At 41.6% G+C, this 18,290-nt stretch overlaps 1 protein-coding gene across 1 annotated transcript in view; it reads left to right on the top strand.

Annotated features, from left to right (window-relative positions):
• The first annotated feature begins 1,066 nt into the window (after positions 1-1,066).
• Positions 1,067-18,290, top strand: part of LRMDA (leucine rich melanocyte differentiation associated) — a 733,109-nt gene continuing 715,885 nt past the window's right edge. The window contains 2 exon segments of the mRNA XM_081913871.1: positions 1,067-1,321; positions 16,299-16,399. Of these exon segments, the coding sequence (XP_081769997.1) occupies positions 1,292-1,321; positions 16,299-16,399 (131 nt within the window). The 5' untranslated portion in view covers positions 1,067-1,291.

Raw genomic sequence — 18,290 nt, 5'->3', positions numbered from 1 at the left:
GTGTCAAGCACGGATGGAAGTTATTAATATTGCAGTTGTTGCATAAGGGATTATTATTTTGACTGGAATGTAATTGAAATTAGTAAGATTTTGGAATGCAGAAATAAAGAAAATAATCAAACTATCAAAAATAGCACGCGGGGTGTGTGTGGACTTGAATTATATAATTCGGTATTTGTATGATTGGTATTGGTAATTGCATTATAATTTGGTATTGTTATAGTGAGGCGATTATTGGATTGTAACTGAAAAATGAATAAAAATTGCTTAATTGGAATGATATAAAGTAATCAGGAAGAGGTGTGACTGCGGCAACCACAATAAAGAATTAATGCAACCATAAGGTGGGAGGGACGCGGGTGGCGCTGTGGTCTAAACCACTGAGCCTAGGGCTTGCCGATCAGAAGGTCGGCGGTTCGAATCCCGACGACGGGGTGAGCTCCCGTTGTTCCAGCTCCTGCCAACCTAGCAGTTCGAAAGCATGTCAAAGTGCAAGTAGATAAATAGGTACAGCTCCAGTGGGAAGGTAAACAGCATTTCGGTGCACTGCTCTGGTTTTCCAGAAGCGGCTTAGTCATGCTGGCCACATGGCCTGGAAAAACTCTGCGGACGTTTCAAACGTCGGCTCCCTCAGCCAGTAAAGCGAGATGAGCGCCGCAACCCCAGAGTCGTTCATGACTGGACTTAACTGTCAGGGGTCCTTTACTTTTGAGGAGGGAGGGAAGGAAGCCGATTAGCTCATATGAGCCAAAAAAAGTGAAAAATCCAGGAAGGATGTATTTAAAGATTGTAAAATGAAAACTTAATAAAAGAGGAAAAATTAATAAAAATTATCAACAACATCTGGGCACCCAAGTTTGAAAAAAAAGGCAGTCTTTGGGAGGGGCTTCTTTGCTCCCAGGTAAGCTCATCCTGGGAGGAGAAGTTGCATCCCACCTCAGCCCCCGACAATTTTGGGTCGACGCGCAAGAGGCCCCTCGCCTCGCTCACGTGAGGAACCCGGAATAGCGCGCGGCGTCAGTTAACACGGGCTCTTCCGCCTCGGGATCAGCTGACGACAGCTGGGCTTCCTCCCAGGGCATTTAATTGCAGGCGCAGCTGGGGAAGGCTGAGGAGCTCTTTTTCGCGCCTTTTTTTTCTTTCCTCCCCCCTCCCCCGCCCGTCGCGCTCCTTCCCCTCAGCCCACCAGGGGCGGCCACCTTAGGAGAAGCGAAAAGTCCCCTCAGGAGTCTTGCCTCTCCCTTGAGTGGGGCGTGTGGGGAGAGAGAGGCAGCACATTTTGGGGGCAGAGATGTCAGGGGTCGTGGTAAATGGAACTCAAGTAAGTGCCTCCCCACTCACCCACCTAACCCTATTTGTTTGACAGAAACACTTGGTTGGTTGGGGGGGGGGGACGGGCGGCGTCTTTCGTTTCAGCGTCTCTCAGTTTCGCTTTCTTATCCCGCCCCCTTCCTTTCTCAGCCTCTGCTTGGAGTCCTTTAAAACTTCTCTCTCGTGCTTCCTATTACCCAAAACGCCTGACTTCTCTCTCCCTCCCCCAACGCAACGAGGAGAAGATGAAGAAGGGGAAGAATTTCCCCTCCCTTTTCTCCTCATGGCGTCAGGCCCCCTTGTCCCAAGTCATGGGTTCAAGCTGGGTATGGGAAAGCTCTCTCAAATGACTATTATTATTATTATTGCATCTAATGGGGAGCAATTCCTGCTCATTGAACTTTCAGGATGAGACATAGTCATGACTGGTGGTTGAAGACTTGCTTTCCTCTTCACTTCTCCTGCCCCCCTCAGCAATAGATCACAGCTTCTATAGCCTACATATAGTACAGTGGTACCTCGGGTTACATATGCTTCAGGTTACATACGCTTCAGGTTACAGACTCTGCTAACCCAGAAATAGTGCTTCAGGATGAGAACAGAAATTGTGCTCCAGTGGCACAGCGGCAGCAGGAGCCCCATTAGCTAAAGTGGTGCTTCAGGTTAAGAACAGTTTCAGGTTAAGTACGGACCTCCAGAACGAATTAAGTACTTAACCCGAGGTACCACTGTAGTGGTATTTAAAACGAGAGTCATCACAGTGTCCCCTTTTTTGCTCTTCAAAATATGACAACCCTAAATAATAATAATAAATTTCATTGCAAGAAAAGGTGCCTAGATATTCTCTTGTGGTGACCATAATCTCTGTTTAAGGTGCCATTTGGCAATTAGCTTATCTATGTGAGTTTCTTACACTGCAAGTAAGTGTGCACAGGATTACGGCAGAGCTTTCCAAACTATGTGTCAGGACACGTTAGTGTGTCAGCTGCAGTGTGTAGGTGTGTTGTGCAAATGCTCCCCACGCTCCTCCCAGGGCTGGAAAGGGGTTAGTTTAACCTCCGGTTTGCTAGTAAAACTGAATTACTGTGTCATGAAATGATGCAAAACTGAATTACTGCATTGCAAAATGATGCATGTCTAAAAGTGTGTCACCAACATGAAAAGTTTGGAAAGCTCTGGAGTACAGGCTTGTATACTCTCCTATGAGGCTGTTTGTCAGACTGAGTGTGAAGCAGGGCCCCTGTGCCTAATGCATTAAAGGGATTTAGATGCAACTTCTCCCATCAAGGTACTGTAGTTATAAGAAGCTTTACCTGCCAAAATTCTCCCTTTCTAATGCAGCTTGGGAGCTCTACATGGCTATGGTGTTCTGAAGCCTCAGACCTCTTTAGTGTGCCTGTGCATCTGTACGTTTCCTGAGTACTGTACAAGGCCATGGGCATATGCGAGAATCTCTTATGTCTGTAGCCGCATGTATTCTCTATGAATTTAAGGAGTAAACAAACAGGCCCCCCCAATAGTCTTAGAAGGTGATAGATTGCAACTTTGAGTGGAGTCTCTTCTTTCTTTCCTTGGAGGTAACAGATATAAGCAATATTTGTGTTCCTGGGTTCCCAGACATCACCTCTTTGGAACAGGGCTGTGCCCTCAAACTCTTACTGTAGGGGTAATGTCCTCTAACTGTTGCTTTACACTTCACTGTGGATGCAGAGTATATATTCCGCTTACTAGCAGAAGGTTTAAGTTTCTCTGACCCACAGATAAAATGATCAAAACCAAGCATGCTCTTAAGGTCCCCACTCCCATTGCTGCTAAAGGGTCTGTGCATGTCTCATATGGATAAGGAGCACGTGTAGAGTTTTGTACACATTGCTTTGTATGCAACAACCCTGTAATACATAGGCCAGCTATTTTATCTTGACTGTTGCAGGTGGGAAAAGGCTGAGGAAGAGTGGCTTGCCTAAGGGCCACTTACTGAGTTCACAACAGTTGTAAGATTTGGACCAAGGGGGCTTCCAGCAAGCCCATTGAGAAAGGCTTGCTTTCTTAACACGTTTTGCAGAATGCACTTTTTCCCAGGTGGTAATACTAATTATTATTCCTGCCATTATGCTGCAGCCGCTACCAATGTCCTCATTACAACATGCTGCACTTAAAAGCCATGTGTCCATGGGGAGGGTCCGATACATGTTTCAAATCAGTTGTGGGTGCTGACATAGTTACACTGAAGTTTTGCTTGCAAAACAGAAAATAATAAAATTGCACATAGCTGTCATGAAATTAAATATGGTGTATGTGTGTTCTTTTTATTTTGAAAAGGGGGTTTACTGCCCATGCCTCAACTTCCATTTTCAGCATAGTAGTACTGTAACCATTTTCAGGTGTTTGTGTGTATTTGTTTCTGCAAGATAGAAACATACTTAAACAGTACGCAAAGATACCTACAAACTATGTATCAATTTTCTTCCTTTTTTTGAGAAACATTTTGCACGGATTACAAAAACGTCTGAGGGTAGAGGAATAGACTTTTCTTTGAGACAGCAACTAATGAATTACAACCATAAAAGAGCTCTGCTGTACCAGACGAAAGAGCTTTACTGCCTCTGAACATGGATGTTCTATTTTTGGTAATAGCTGTTGAAAAACCTATGCTCTCCACAAGGTTTGTCTTAACACCCTATGCTAATAGTCACCACTGTCTCTTTTGATAATGATCTATTGTGTAGAAAAGTCCATTTTCTTGTCCTAAATAAGTTGTGCTGTTGAGCAATCCTTCTCTGATCCTTCTTTCTTGATAGGCTTGATGGTCTTCACTATGCAGCCGTACCTCTGTTCCCGAACACCTTCAGAGTTGAAGGTTTCGGCTCCCGAACGATTGAAAACTGGAAGTGAGTGTTCCGGTTCTTGAACGTTCTTTCGGAAGCCGAACATCCGACGGGGCTTCCACGGCTTCCGATTGGCTGCAGGAGCTTCCTGCATCCAATCAGAAGCTGCGCTTTGGAAGTTGAACGGACTTCCAGAACGGATTCTGTTCAACTTCTGAGGTATGACTGTATACATGCTAAACATTTTTTTCATGATTATGGATAGGATTCATTTTAGAGCACTAAACCTTGAGCTTTCTCTTGCTTGTCACAACATTAAAAAGGTGTGATCCCTAAAATAATAATAATAATAATAATAATAATAATAATAATAATAATAATAATAATAATATTTTTTATTTACACCCCGCCCTCCCCAGCCAAGGCTGGGCTCAGAGCGGCTTACAAGCAATAATAAAAACAAGATGAATGATTACAACTTAAAAACAAAAATAAAATACAACATTAAAAGAATGGAACATTAACATATTAAAATGTAGCCTCATCGCAGGAGGAGAAGGAAAAGAAAGGGAAAAAAAGGGGAGAGGGAGGGAATCAAATTGGCTCCAAGCCAAAGGCCAGGCGGAACAACTCTGTCTTACAGGCCCTGCGGAAAGAAATCAGATCCTGCAGGGCCCTGGTCTCATGAGGCAGAGCGTTCCACCAGGCCGGAGCCAGAGTTGAAAAGGCCCTGGCTCTGGTTGAAGCCAATCTAACTTCCTTAGGGCCTGGGACCACTAGGGTGTTGTTATTTATGGACCTTGAGGCTCTCCGTGGGGCATACCAGGAGAGGCGGTCCTGTAGGTACGAGGGTCCTAGGCCGTGAAGGGCTTTAAAGGTCAAAATCAGCACCTTAAATCTGACCCTGTACTCCACCGGGAGCCAGTGCAGCTTGAAAAGAAAATGAAGAATCAGTTACCATAGTTTGACTATATACATATTTGGAAGTAAGTCTGAACACATTCCATGGGATTTTTATCCTAGTAAGTGTATTTTTGGATTTCAGTCTAAAAGCCAGAACCCATGTGAATTTATTCAGAAGTAAAGCAATATTTGAAATTCCCCAGGTGTGTTTTGCAATTGGGGTGGGTTCAATTGCCACCATGTGGAGATCTCTGGATGCCAGGCTGGTGGCTGACACCTCCATCTGGCTGGCCCCTCCAACTTTCCTAAGCTGGTGAGCACATAAGAGCTTATTTATTGCACTTATATCCTGCCTTTTTCTCCAAGAAGTCCATAGTTCACACCCCTCCTCAGTTAATCCCTACAATGAACCTGTAAAGTAGGTTAAGAGGCTGTGACTGGCCCAAAGTCACCCAATGAGCTTCATGAGTGAGTGAGGATTAGAATCCTGATCTCCTAGGTCCTAGTCCAGGGGTCAGCAACCTTTTTCAGCCATGGGCCGGTCCACTGTCCCTCAGACCATGTGGTGGGCTGGACTATATTTTGAAAAAAAAATAATGAACGAATTCCAATGCCCCACAAATAACCCAGAGATGCATTTTAAATAAAAGCACACATTCTGCTCATGTAAAAAACACCAGGCAGGCCCCACAAATAACCCAGAGATGCATTTTAAATAAAAGGACACATTCTACTCATGTAAAAACACCCTGATTCCCGGACTGTCTGCGGGCCATTTTGAGAAGGTGATTGGGCTGCATCTGGCCCCCGGGCCTTAGGTTGCCTACCCCTGTCCTAGTCCAATACACTAACCATAATACCACACTGACCTCTTAGAGTACTTCTGCTATGGGACAGCTATCTACAGTAAATTAAGTAGGTAAATAAATATGGGCTTGAATATGAATTGAATTGGTTTTATTCTGGATTGCTTTATTTGATGTTTTAATGTGTTGTAAACCACTTTTTTCTTTAAAATATAAAGTGGTAAAGAAATGAAAGGAATAATAACAATGATAGGGTTGGTGTGTGTCCTCTTTTTCCAGGATATGCCCTCCTTTTCAGGGGTAAATTTTTTTTCTGGGTGGATTTTTTAAATTTGCCAAAATGTCTCTGTCTATACTTTCTGGATGAGACATAGACATGACTGGTGGTTGAAGTCTTGCTTTCCTCTTCTCCTGCCCCCCTCAGCAGTAGATCACAGCTTCTATAGCCTACATATAGTAGTGGTATGTAAAATGAGAGTCATCACAATGTCCCCTTTTTTGCTCTTCAAAATATGGCAACCCTAAATAATAATAATAAATTTCATTGCAAAAAAAGGTGCCTAGACATTCTGTTGTGGTGACCATAATCTCCGTTTAAGGTGCCATTTGGCAATTATCTTATATTTCTGAGTTTCTTACACTGCAAGTAAGTGTGCACAGGATTATGGCAGAGCTTTCCAAACTGTGTGCTGGGACAAGTTAGTGCAGGGGTCAGCAATCTAAGGCCCATGGGCTGGAAGTGGCCCGTGGAGGTTGTTTGACCGGCCCATGAGTCGCCCCTGAACCAAGATACTGGAGAAGCACATCGCAGCGCAGCACAGGGACTCACTTCCGCTGTGCCAAAATTCACTCCTGCGCAGACACTGAAAATCGTTTCTGCGCACCTCATGCAAAAATCACCTCATACGTGCCCGAAATCCAGCCCACAGAGGGATCTCCATGGGACCGATCCGGCCCAGGCAAGATAAACCTTGCTGACCCCTTCCTTAGTGTGTCAGCTGCAGTGTGTAGGTGTGTCATGCAAACACTCCCCATGCTTGCCTCAGGGCTGGAAAGGGGTTGGTTTAACCTCTGGTTTGCTAGTAAAACTGAATTACTGTGTTGCGAAATGATTCATGTCTAAAAAGTGTGCCACCAACATGAAAAGTTTGGAAAGCTCTGGAGTACAGGTTTGGTATACTCTCCTATGAGGCTATTTGTCAGACTAGGTGTGAAACAGGGCTCCTGTGCCGAACGCATTAAAGGGATTTAGATGCAACTTCTCCCATCGAGGTACTGCAGTTTTAAAAAGCTTTACCTGCCAAAATTCTCCCTTTCTAATGAATGTATTAAACTGTCTTAATGCAGCTTGGGAGCTCTACCTGGCTATGGTGTTCTGAAGCCTCAGACCTCTTTAGTGTGCCTGAGCACCTGTACGTTTCCTGAGTACTGTACAATGCCATGGGCATATGGGAGATTCTCTTATGTCTGTAGCCTCATGTATTCTCTATGAACTTATTAAATAAACAAAGAGCCCCTTCCCCATAGTCTTAGAAGGTGATAAATTGCAACTTTGAGTGGAGTCTCTTCTCCCTTTCCTTGGAGGTAACAGACATAAGCAATATTTGTGTGCATGGGTCCCAGACATCACCTGAAGATGTTAAGTGCAGATAGCATGAATTCCTGCCTGCCCAAAAGGGTGCCCTGCTTCTTTCCAGAAAACCAGAAGGACTTGTGGTCCCACAAGCTTCATGTTCAGAGAGATGTCAAGGTTGTTTTGCGCTTTTGTTTTGATATGACTTTTCAGTGGGAATCAAAATACATTTTAGTGCTGGGAGTAGCACCCTCTATTACTTCTTCCTGAAGCTCATAGTTACACTATGAAACTCTGTCTCACAGGTGGCAGTGATGGCTTTAAAAGAGGATTAGACAAATCCATGGAGGAGAGGGCTATCAATGGCTACTAGCCATGAGGACTATGCTCTGCCTAGTTGGAGGAAGTCATGCTTCCAAATAGCAGTTGCTGGAGGAGGAGAGTGCTGCTCTGCTGCAGGAAGGGAGAGAGCTGTTGTGCTTGGGTCCTGCTTTTGGATTTCCCACAGACATCTGGTTGGCCACTGTAAGAACAGAATGCTGGACTTACCCCAGCACAAATTATGTAGGCCACTCTCCACATCACAGTTGCATAATGTAGCTGGTGAAATGGTGCAGAGTTTTTCTTAGACTTTGGTGAAAACTCCCCAAACTCCGGTCAAGCCATACTTATGTGAGATGTACATCACTGTGGGCAAACTTAAAAGTGTGGGGTTAATCTACTGCATCTTTCCCTGGTGTCCTCCAGCTGTTATTGAACTACAACTCCCATATATCTGGCCCACTGGCCATGTTGGCCAGAGCTAATGGGATTTGGAGTCCAGCAGTTGAGAGGGTACCAGGTGGGTGAAGGCTTCTTTACTGCATTGGGTGACTGCTGTCTTCAGATTCTGACTTCATCATTTATATATAGGCAAGGAGCAAACTTCTAAATCCTTGAACTATTTTGCTCTGAAGCAGCCTTGGGTGCTATTTTCTTAACAGATGTCAATAGTCCTACTTGTAGATTTGTGATAATGATACTGATAAAGCTGCCGCTTACTCATCTGCATAACCAAACACTCCAGGGCTTTAAAAGTCTGCTCCTCTATCATATAATTGCATACCACTGAGGTCCTGCCTATTTTCTTTTGAGTCCAAATTCCTACTGACAATAAACTCCTAGTGTACTTCCCCTGCCTCACGCGTTGGCCATAGTGAAGTTGGACACACATTCAGACTGCAGGGGAACTCGGTATTTTTAAGAACCCATTAACACTTTGTGCACCTTACAAGGTTAGAATACATGCTGATCTTCAGCACATCCCTGCACAAAGTGCCTGTTTGGTGGGGACAGCTTGTCTCAGTCTACTTGGTGCCCACTGAACCTTGTAAATTGGTTGGCTGGACGTGCTCTCCAATCATTCAAAGTCCATGCAATTTCTGAGACTTCTTTGTGTGGCAGCTTTCCCATATTCTAATATCCACATGGTTGAAAGCAAAACCATATGGATATTGTAAGAATAAATCTGTGAGTAAACCTGCCACACAGCTGTGCTATGTAAGTCAAGGCAACTTCTGAAGAGAGGAGCAGCAGTTGTGTGGAGAAGCTGCTGGAACTAATCTGGGTTAATTTAAAGGAATTGTCAGATAAAATTCACCCCAGAGTTTCAGGCTGTTATAAGTCTCTGCTAATCTTTCTTCTTGTGCTTTCTTTCTTGGTCTGATTTTTGGCTATATAAAAGTACTTAGATCACAAACCTAAGTGCTTTCTCATGGAGGACAAATTCTACTGAAACTAGTGAGTCCTTCTAGGACATGTAAGTAAACATGATCAGGGTGGGAATGCAAACATACCTACATTCCATGAGTATCAGTGGAATGTAAGTACTTGTGTGTGCAGTGAATTTTCCCTAATGCCAGAGTACAGGGTCCATTTGTACACACTACTTCTGTTGCTGTACTTCTATATGATGCTAGCATTTCCCCTTTGTGTTGCTACATATATGGAAGCCCTACTTGGACTCATGGGGCAATTTCACTGATTTGTAGCATGCATGTTATGAACTGGAGTTCTTAAGTATATTCAGAATTGCTTCACCCAATAACATCAGATTTTCAAACAGATTATTTTAAGAGCTATGTGAAATGGTGGCTTTTGTTATGTGGTGGTGCTGTCTTTAGGCATGGCAGTGCCAAGCTAACTTTGTCATTGGCCTTTACTTTGTCCCCTGAGTCGTCATCATCATCTTCTTCTTCTTTAGTGATCACTCATAGCTGAGTAAGATTATCTTCCATGAACATGGTCTTAACAGTGAGTCTATAAGTGACTGTGGAAGCCAATTCTGGATCTAGACATCCTTCCACAGTGGGGACATAGGTTTCTGGGTGGGAGTTGATTGTGATGAGGGTTTGCCAAACATGCCTTCCTCTTAACACATTTCTCCCTTTCATCCTGAATTTGAGCATCTTCAAAGTCCATGACACCTTTGGTAAAGGCTGTTCTCCAATTGGAGCATTCGCAGGCCAGTGTTTCCCAGTTGTCAATGTTTATACTACATGTTTTTAGATTTGCCTTGAGAAAGTCTTTAAACCTCTTTTGTTGACCACCAGCGTTACGCTTTCCATTTTTAAGTTCAGAATAGAGTAGTTTCTTTGGCAGGCGATAATCAGGCATCCGAACAACATGACCAGTCCAACAAAGTTGACGTTGAGTAATCATTGCTTTGACACTGGTGATCTTCACTTCTTCCAATACACTGGCATTAGTTTGCCTGTCTTCCCAAGTGATGTGTATTGTTTTTCGGAGACACTGTTGATGGAATCTTTTGAGGAGTTGGAGATTGCGCTGATAAGTGTAAACATAAGAGTAGCATCCTGTCAACCAAGGCTTGAACCAAATGCTTAAAGATCATGGACATAAAAAATAAACAAATCCCCAGTGCCAGAAATATCATCATTAGTGTGTAAGTTCTGACATCCTTGGTGGGCCATTGAGATTAAAGCACCTGTTTATAAACTCTCATTGGACTGGAGTTAGTCCAACAAAACAGTTTGGTCAAAGAAATAAATTTGTGTTTTTTATGCCAAGTGGAGCCCTCACTCTTCAAATAGGACCTCACCAGGCCAATTTCAGTTGTGCAAACAGAATGATGTGGCAGCAGTTACCGGTATTAACTAGCTATTGTCTTTATCTGGATTTACTAACTTGAGCTCACTGGAGCAGACAATAGAATAGTTGCTTGAATCGGGAGCTTCCCTGTGCAATCCTAGAAAATTCAACTTCCAGGCCAACATTTATAGGATTACAGTCTTGGTTGTGCTTATACAGGGCCAGAATCCACAGTAGAAATAAACATTTCTTTTCACTTTTAATTGGGTTTGGGGGGCTGGCTGTACCTTTTTGCATTTTTTCCTGGTGTATACATTAGGTGACCCCGTGTATTTTTGAAACAGCTGGTTTTGCAGAAAGTTTGTTTACTCCAGTGCTTTTGAATATATAATTGTGGTAGTTGTGGTTGGATGTGGCAGGGAGTGCAAGTGTTTGTTCCTTGGAGGCTTTATGCATCCCTTTTGAAGTACAAAGTACTCTGAAATGGATATGTATTTAGTGGTGGGAAATTGTAATAGCACTTTTCTGGTACTCTAGAGTGTTCAAACAATGAATTATCTCAGTGTTTTTTTTATTATGACTTTAACTTTATGCTTCATAACTAGTTTCTTGATTATAACAAATGTAAAATTAGCCCCTAATCTCACCTATTTTGTCGGTAGTACAATCCTACTAACTGAATTGGCCCCATAAGGTCTTGGGGCTACTTTCTGTTGGACTTCATTTGCAGCTGGGTGGCAGCTCTATCATGAAATGTCTTCCTGGCCAAGAAGAGCAGTGGTTGTTGGTAGAAAATACTGAGTTTACCTAGCACCGCTCTGTTCCAAACAGCCATTTCATCTGCTTGTATCAGCCAAAGAGCCTTGTGTATGTGTGATGGCAAGTAGAATCATTCTTCCTGCCCGCACGTCTAAGGAAGATGATTAAGGTTGCAATCCCACTTACCAAGGAGTAAGCCCCATGAACTCAGTGTGATGTTACCTCTGAGTAAACATGTATAAGGGTGTGTTGCCAATGCCCGCTAAATATAGGACTGGATGATGTTTAACAGAGGTGTCACCATCTGTTGAGTAATGAGATGTAATGGTGTCCTTTTTATTTAAAAGTGAACTGATTCCCCCCCTCCTGTGCATCCTACCCCCAGTTAACTTAGGTCCAGTGCCATATCTAATGTAAGCAGTGCCTATAATTCCATCATTAATTTATCCTTCTGAGTTAATGATTCCCAGCTGGCAAGCATATATTGCCTTAATTAAATCAAGCACCTTTTTGCATTTCTTAAGAGGGCAAAGCTGTACTCTTTTTTCCCAGAGAGGGTGAGAGCACCTTGCTAAAAACGGAACGTATTTTTATTTTATTTGTACGTATTTATGAACACTTAAATAAAAATATGTAAGTTTTAATGAAAATATAAGAATAAAATTAGCAAAAAGTATCCATAAAAACATTAAGAATAGAGATGCTCTTTTGACTCGACTAATCTCTGATATAACGCTTAAGTGATACAGCTCAGACTGCCCCAGGAAGCTTCTCCACCTGTAACTCCTGTTATGTAATGGCTGTCATGTCATAGCCAATGCAACCCTATCTATGTGCACACAGTTGTCTCCAGTAAAGATTCAAAGCAGTGTACAGTGGTACCTCGGGTTACATATGCTTCAGGTTACAGACTCCGCTAACCCAGAAATAGTACCTCTGGTTAAGAACTTTGCTTCAGGATGAGAACAGAAATTGCGTGGCGGTGGTGCAGTGGCAGCGGCGGCAGCAGGAGGCCCCATTAGCTAAAGTGGTGCTTCAGGTTAAGAACAGTTTCAGGTTAAGAACGGCCCTCCGGAACAAATTAAGTACGTAACCAGAGGTACCACTGTACAGTATTGCTAATTTCCCAGATTATTGCTTTCAGTGAATATGTGTATAAGATATGCATATGTGTGCACAGACCTACTAGCATATCCGTTAACAATTTTCCAATTGTCTGCTGCCATTCACCCTAAAGGATCCCAAAGCTATTTACAAGACACATGTGCATGCAGAAGCATTTAGATTAATACACACAAAAAAGGTTCGGCTTTGGGATTGGTTATGAAAAGCATGTTATTTCATTGCAGTTGTACCCCTTCTATGTACGTTCTTGCCCAGGAAATACAATGTGGAAAACAAACAAACCCCTTACTCAACCATAACTTAATTGGGAGGTCCTCTTTGACACAAGCATAGGAGGCCTAACATCTGGCTCTTTGAGATTGTTCTATGTCAAGCAACTGGAAATCTGAAAACTGACACTGGAAAAGAGGGAGTTTATGTGCAGCATTTCCTCCTGATGATAAAAATATGCTGCTGTCTTTTCCAGCCCCGAAGTGGTTACATTTTTGTGTGTATTAATCTAAATGCTTCTGCATGAACATGTGTCTTGTAAATAGCTTTGGGATCCTTTAGGGTGAATGGCAGCAGACAATTGGAAAATGTTTACTGATTCTGGAGTGGGATTCCAAATAATTAGATTGAAATCTCTCTTCCTTTTGCTTTCTGGAGACTGTTAAAAGCGAGCCTTTGTCCTGAAGTAGAATTTATTGCAAAGGAAGGGATGACAGATGCCTTGAGAAGGGAGAGGAAATTGCAAGAATGAACTCTGGGCTTTTTATTTTTTCAGCTCATGTATTCACAGTAAAACTATTTTCTCTGTAGTTGACTATCTCTTTCTCAGATGAAGTTACTGAGCAAGGATGAATTAAAGGGGATGAAGTGCTACATTATCAGACTGCAATCATTTTAAGACCAGCTGAACCACAAGGGTGATTTGTAAAGTTAGGGGATGCAGTGGCAAGTTGTCATGTAGAGTAGGTTATATTTTGAAGAACATGAAATATCATCCAAACACAACTTGCCTGACTCTTATTTTCTTGTTCTTATCTGGAATTTGAAGAAATGGAAACTTAAAAGACAAATGGGAACTCCCTAAGACCAAGTTCTTTAAAGAGTGCACTCTGAATCAAGCATAGAACATTGCTTTGCTGCTTAAATTCTTCCGGACTAAATAGGGAGTTATCGCAAATTAAACTTGCAAATACATCAATTTTCAAAAAGCACTTGGTCAGCCTTTTCTGAAACTTTATGTAAGTGGTTTGCTATAGAGGGATGAGCTCATATGGATTCATTGGAGCTTCTGATTAAGCGCTAAAACGTCAACTGTTTTATGTGTGGCAAGATAAAATTGCAGTGTGTCTTGTACAACACCATTCATTGTTTAATAACTGCTGTATGTGAGAACTTAAGATTGGACTTCCTTTAATCTTGTAAATTATTATGTATGGCAATAATGTATTATCTTTATTAAGAGTGGCATCTTGTTGTAAACATATGTGCTCTATATGGGAAATCAGCATTCCTTTACATTTTGATGCTGATGTATATTCAAAATGTACTGTTCCATTTTACTTTTTATTAGTAAGAGATGTACTTTTTTGTTCTGTTTTCCTTTTTTCCTTTTCCTTTTCCTAAGTTTTCTTTGTGTGTCTAGGTTGATTTTTAAACCAATAAAGATTGAATTAAAAAAAAAAAATTATGTCGTTAACTAAAAATCTTGCTTTAATAGGCATTGATTGCTAGGAGGAACTTGTTTTAATGTGCATTGGTGGCGGGGGGGGGGGGCTGCTGGAAATGTAACACCTGCTTAGGGTTGAAGTTAAAGAGAAGCAATTTGGTAGTTGGAATATAGCCGTTGAAAGTGACAGAAGCCTGAATTTTGTACCTGACGATTTGCGAAAGGAACAGGGTGGGAGGCTGTAAATACATGAAGGTTGGTTTCGGAGAACAGATACTTATTTGAAACATTTACAGCATGCCTGCCTGCTTTCCCACACTCACTTTGTATATTTTAAAACAATGTAGATGAAAACAAAAGTAGATGAACAGAAAAATGCTCCACTTGCTACTCTTTGCCTACAAGAAACAAAATCTTTAAAAGATGGCTTCTGTAACTTCCTTCCACACTGGGAGGTACGAAACACTATAGTCGTTTCTTTTCAACCGTCTTACATAGTTGTGATTCGTATTTATTACTATTATTATTATTTCTTAAATTTCTAGACCACCCTTCACCTGAGGATCACAGGGCGGTTTGCAATATAAAAACACAAAAATATACAACACAGTAAGAAACAAAAGCAATACCTCCCACTGTTTAAAAGGCCATATATTGTTTAACCAGCCAAAGGCCTGGAAGAAGAGGAATGGTTTTGCTTGGTGCCTAAAGATGTGCAACAAAGGTACCATGTGAGCCTCCCTAGGGAGAGCATTCCCCAAGCAGGGAGCCACTGCAGAAAAGGCCTGTTCTTGTTTTGCCACACTCCAGATGTCTCATCCGGTTAGGTTCATGTTTAACTGATAGGGTATTATGGTATAAGCTGTCCTGAAGATTGCTGCCTGATTTCTCCCCCATTTTGCTGGCACCTCTGTTTGAGAACCCATTAGGTTGTATCCAGTGATAGACAGACTCAGAGTAAACACATTGTGAAATTGATGGACGTGACTTGCTTAGGTACATTAATTTCAATGAATCTACTTTGAGTAGAATTTATTTGGCTACAACCCATTGTCGTGGTCCAGCTGCAGATATGATAAAGTACTAATGCAGAGTTGTTACTGGTAGCCTGGGTGTGGAATGAGTACACATTTTTGTTTCCAGGTGAGAGCCTTGATTTACTGTTTCTACATTTTACATTTGTACAGTAGGTTTGCAGACACAAAGATAACAGCTGGGAGACAAACATAACTTGGGCTGGATTGGATGATACAGACCGATCTCTCTCCTATGTGTAATGGCAGGGGGTGAGAGAGCACCTTATCTCGCTGCTCATGCATATACCTCAGATACCATTGTTTATCCACGTTTTAATAAAATAATCACTTATGGTCTACATGTGCAAAATTCAAAGCATACAGATTCACTTTACACAGTTGATTTCTCATATAAAATTGTGTAGGGTCTTCTGAGCTTACACTCACTGGGTTTTCTGCATGCAGGCCCCATTGAAACATTTTTCTGTTGCTTGGATAGCCAATGGTGTTGGAGGCAAGATAGGAACACTCCTGCTCTTCACCAGGTGTAGGGGAAAGATCTGGCTCTGTAATATCCAATCCAGCCCATAGTGGTTAAGAGACACAGGAAGCCCTCGATTCAAATCTTCTCAACCGTGAACACACTAAGGTGGCTTTAGGCAGGCTGTTATCTGTCCGTTTCAATCTCTTCCATCTGTAATATCCTGAGGTAATTTAAGTGAAGTACTATGACCACATGAAAACGAACTATAGAAATAAATTGTTACTGTTTTGCAGATACTTTAATGTGTATTGGCCCTAAGAAATGTAGCCTGTCTCCTCTTCACCCCCTCCTTTACTCCCAAATTTTAGGGTGCTTGGCATCTGAACAAAATAAACTAGACAATAAAGCTGAGGCACTACACTAATGATGTTACGAAGCAGGATACTAAAAATTGCTATCTCTTAGATACTCTGCTGTTAACTCTGGAAAAGTTAATTACAATTTAGTAAATAAGTTGTTCTTGAAACTGCAAAATATCCAACTTGAGCTGACCATGGAAGTTGTTAAAACAGATTCGTAATGTGACAGGTGGAGCTAGACTAATCTCAACAGTGCTAGCAGTTTATTGTCCTGACAATTGGGTGAATACTTTCATTTTGTTTCCTGCATATCTAGATTTTCAAGGCAATGGATGTCTGAAGATCGCAAATCATGCAGCTGCTAAACTCTTTTGCCCTTAATTCTTATAGGTATCTTATATCGGTCAAGATTGCAAAGAAATCCCAGCATTCCTAGGAAGAAACTATGGACGCATTGCGAAAAGACTGGATCTTAGCTTCAACTTGTTAAGGTAGGTCATGCTTTGGGTTTGACCATGGAGCAACACAAATGAAGCCTTTCACATTTTTAAAAGAAAGTATTAGTTTTACTACATGTCATCAATTTCTGTACTGATGTATTGTTTACCCAATTATATGAATAGTGCATTAATATAGAGCTAGTCTGTATGCAGAAAAGAGTTTATGGTTAACACTTTCTTTGGATATTTCTTTGGAAGAAGAATGAAGAGGAGATTATCAGTTGCAAGTATCATTTTGCAATGTAATGGATGCAGCTTACATTGTACAAAAAATTTGCACTATTTTTCATCTGCTTCTGCTGAAAGAAGAGATGAATGAAAATGTGTTCTCAGAACAGATCAGGAATTGCTAAGTTCTCTGAACTGTCTGAGACTTTGTTGAGTCTCTTCCAGGGTGGGATTGCTTTAGAATAATTTTTAAACTCAAGTTTCCTATTTTCAGATATGAAATGTATTTATTGAACAAGCGTGCCAATTTACCTATCTAATTGGTTGCTGTAGCAATAGGAATGTATTGGATTACAACCAAATATAGCCTTTTAACAACAGGAGCTTAAGGTAAAAGCCATATATTCCATATGCCTTTTGCCGGCAGAATTATGTTTGCTAAGAGATACATTTTCGTATGCCTTTCTCTGTACATATGCCAGGATACAAAGTGCTATCTCTTACTTGAAGGCTAGGGCTACAATCCAATGCACAAATACTTGGACATAAAAACAGTTATTTACTTCTGAGTAAAATGTGTGTTTAGGAGCAAGATAATGGTGCAATCAGTGTCCCCCCCCCATGGAATGGATATTAAATGAGTGGTCATCAGAAATAGTCATAATTTAAGACAGCATTGTAGGGCTAAAGTTGGAGAGCGTACATTACTATGCTGTCCACCTGAATGGGCTCAGTGGATTATTTTGGTGACCTACAGAATAATATCTCCTGGATCCTAGTGTTTGCGATGAATTTCTAGTCCTTGGTTCTAGTAGAAAACCCACACTAATCAATGCTATATGTAACTTACTGGCTGCACTTGCATGTCACAATCTTAATTCTACAAACTGTGGCTTGAACTCTACTTGCAATCCTTGTTTGGAGCTCTTGCTCAAACATCTCTTGCTGATGTGTAACAGCAAACTGGTTTAATAAAACCAGAAAATGTTCAGTTAAACTGAGCACACACAGGGAGGAAGGAACGCAGGAATATGGTGTTAGTTCCTGATCCTGGCAGTACTTAACCACAAATATATTTCCCCACTCCATGTTATCCCCCCCTCCTTGGATAGGAAAGCCTTTTACTTAATGTATATATTGGTCACAATTCAAAGCTTATAAGTAAAGCCTTCAACTTGTTTCTATGTATTTCATGTTTCCTTTTAAAGAAGGCTATTTTAAGAGAATCTGGGCTGGTTTGGATGTAACATCTCCGACTTGCTTAACCGTGGTTTGGGATCATGCCTTCTCATCGTGCATCTGCTTCAGCACTGTAATCCTGATTCCTTCTTTGAATAGATAAAAGCCTAAAGAGTGGGTGTTACAATTTGCCACAGTACCCACACTAAAAGTAAAGTGAGAATGGGAGGTGGGGAGGTTTTTCTGTTCTGAGGTAAACAGTCTGTTCTAAGCCAGGGATCTGCCATTAAAATCCTATATTAGCCAGGCAACAGAAATGTCTTGGCCACTCATCTGTTCCATGTCCAGCAAGAATGAAAAGGAAGGTCCTGTTGGAGTTTGAGCTAATCTGGGGTTTAATTATTTTGGATCTGTGTTATCTTGTGGAGAAGAGAGAGAGGTCTTTGGAATGAGTAAGTGCCAACACCTTTATTCCTTTGTATTATTATTTCCTACAAATTGGTATCTGTTTACTATTCTGTTTACCCTGTTAAAT

This window comes from Podarcis melisellensis, assembly GCF_964234715.1.
Source record: "Podarcis melisellensis genome assembly, chromosome: 5".
Classification (NCBI taxonomy): domain Eukaryota; kingdom Metazoa; phylum Chordata; class Lepidosauria; order Squamata; family Lacertidae; genus Podarcis; species Podarcis melisellensis.
Note: the sequence above shows the minus strand (reverse complement) of the source record. Positions and strands in the feature narration are given on the sequence as shown.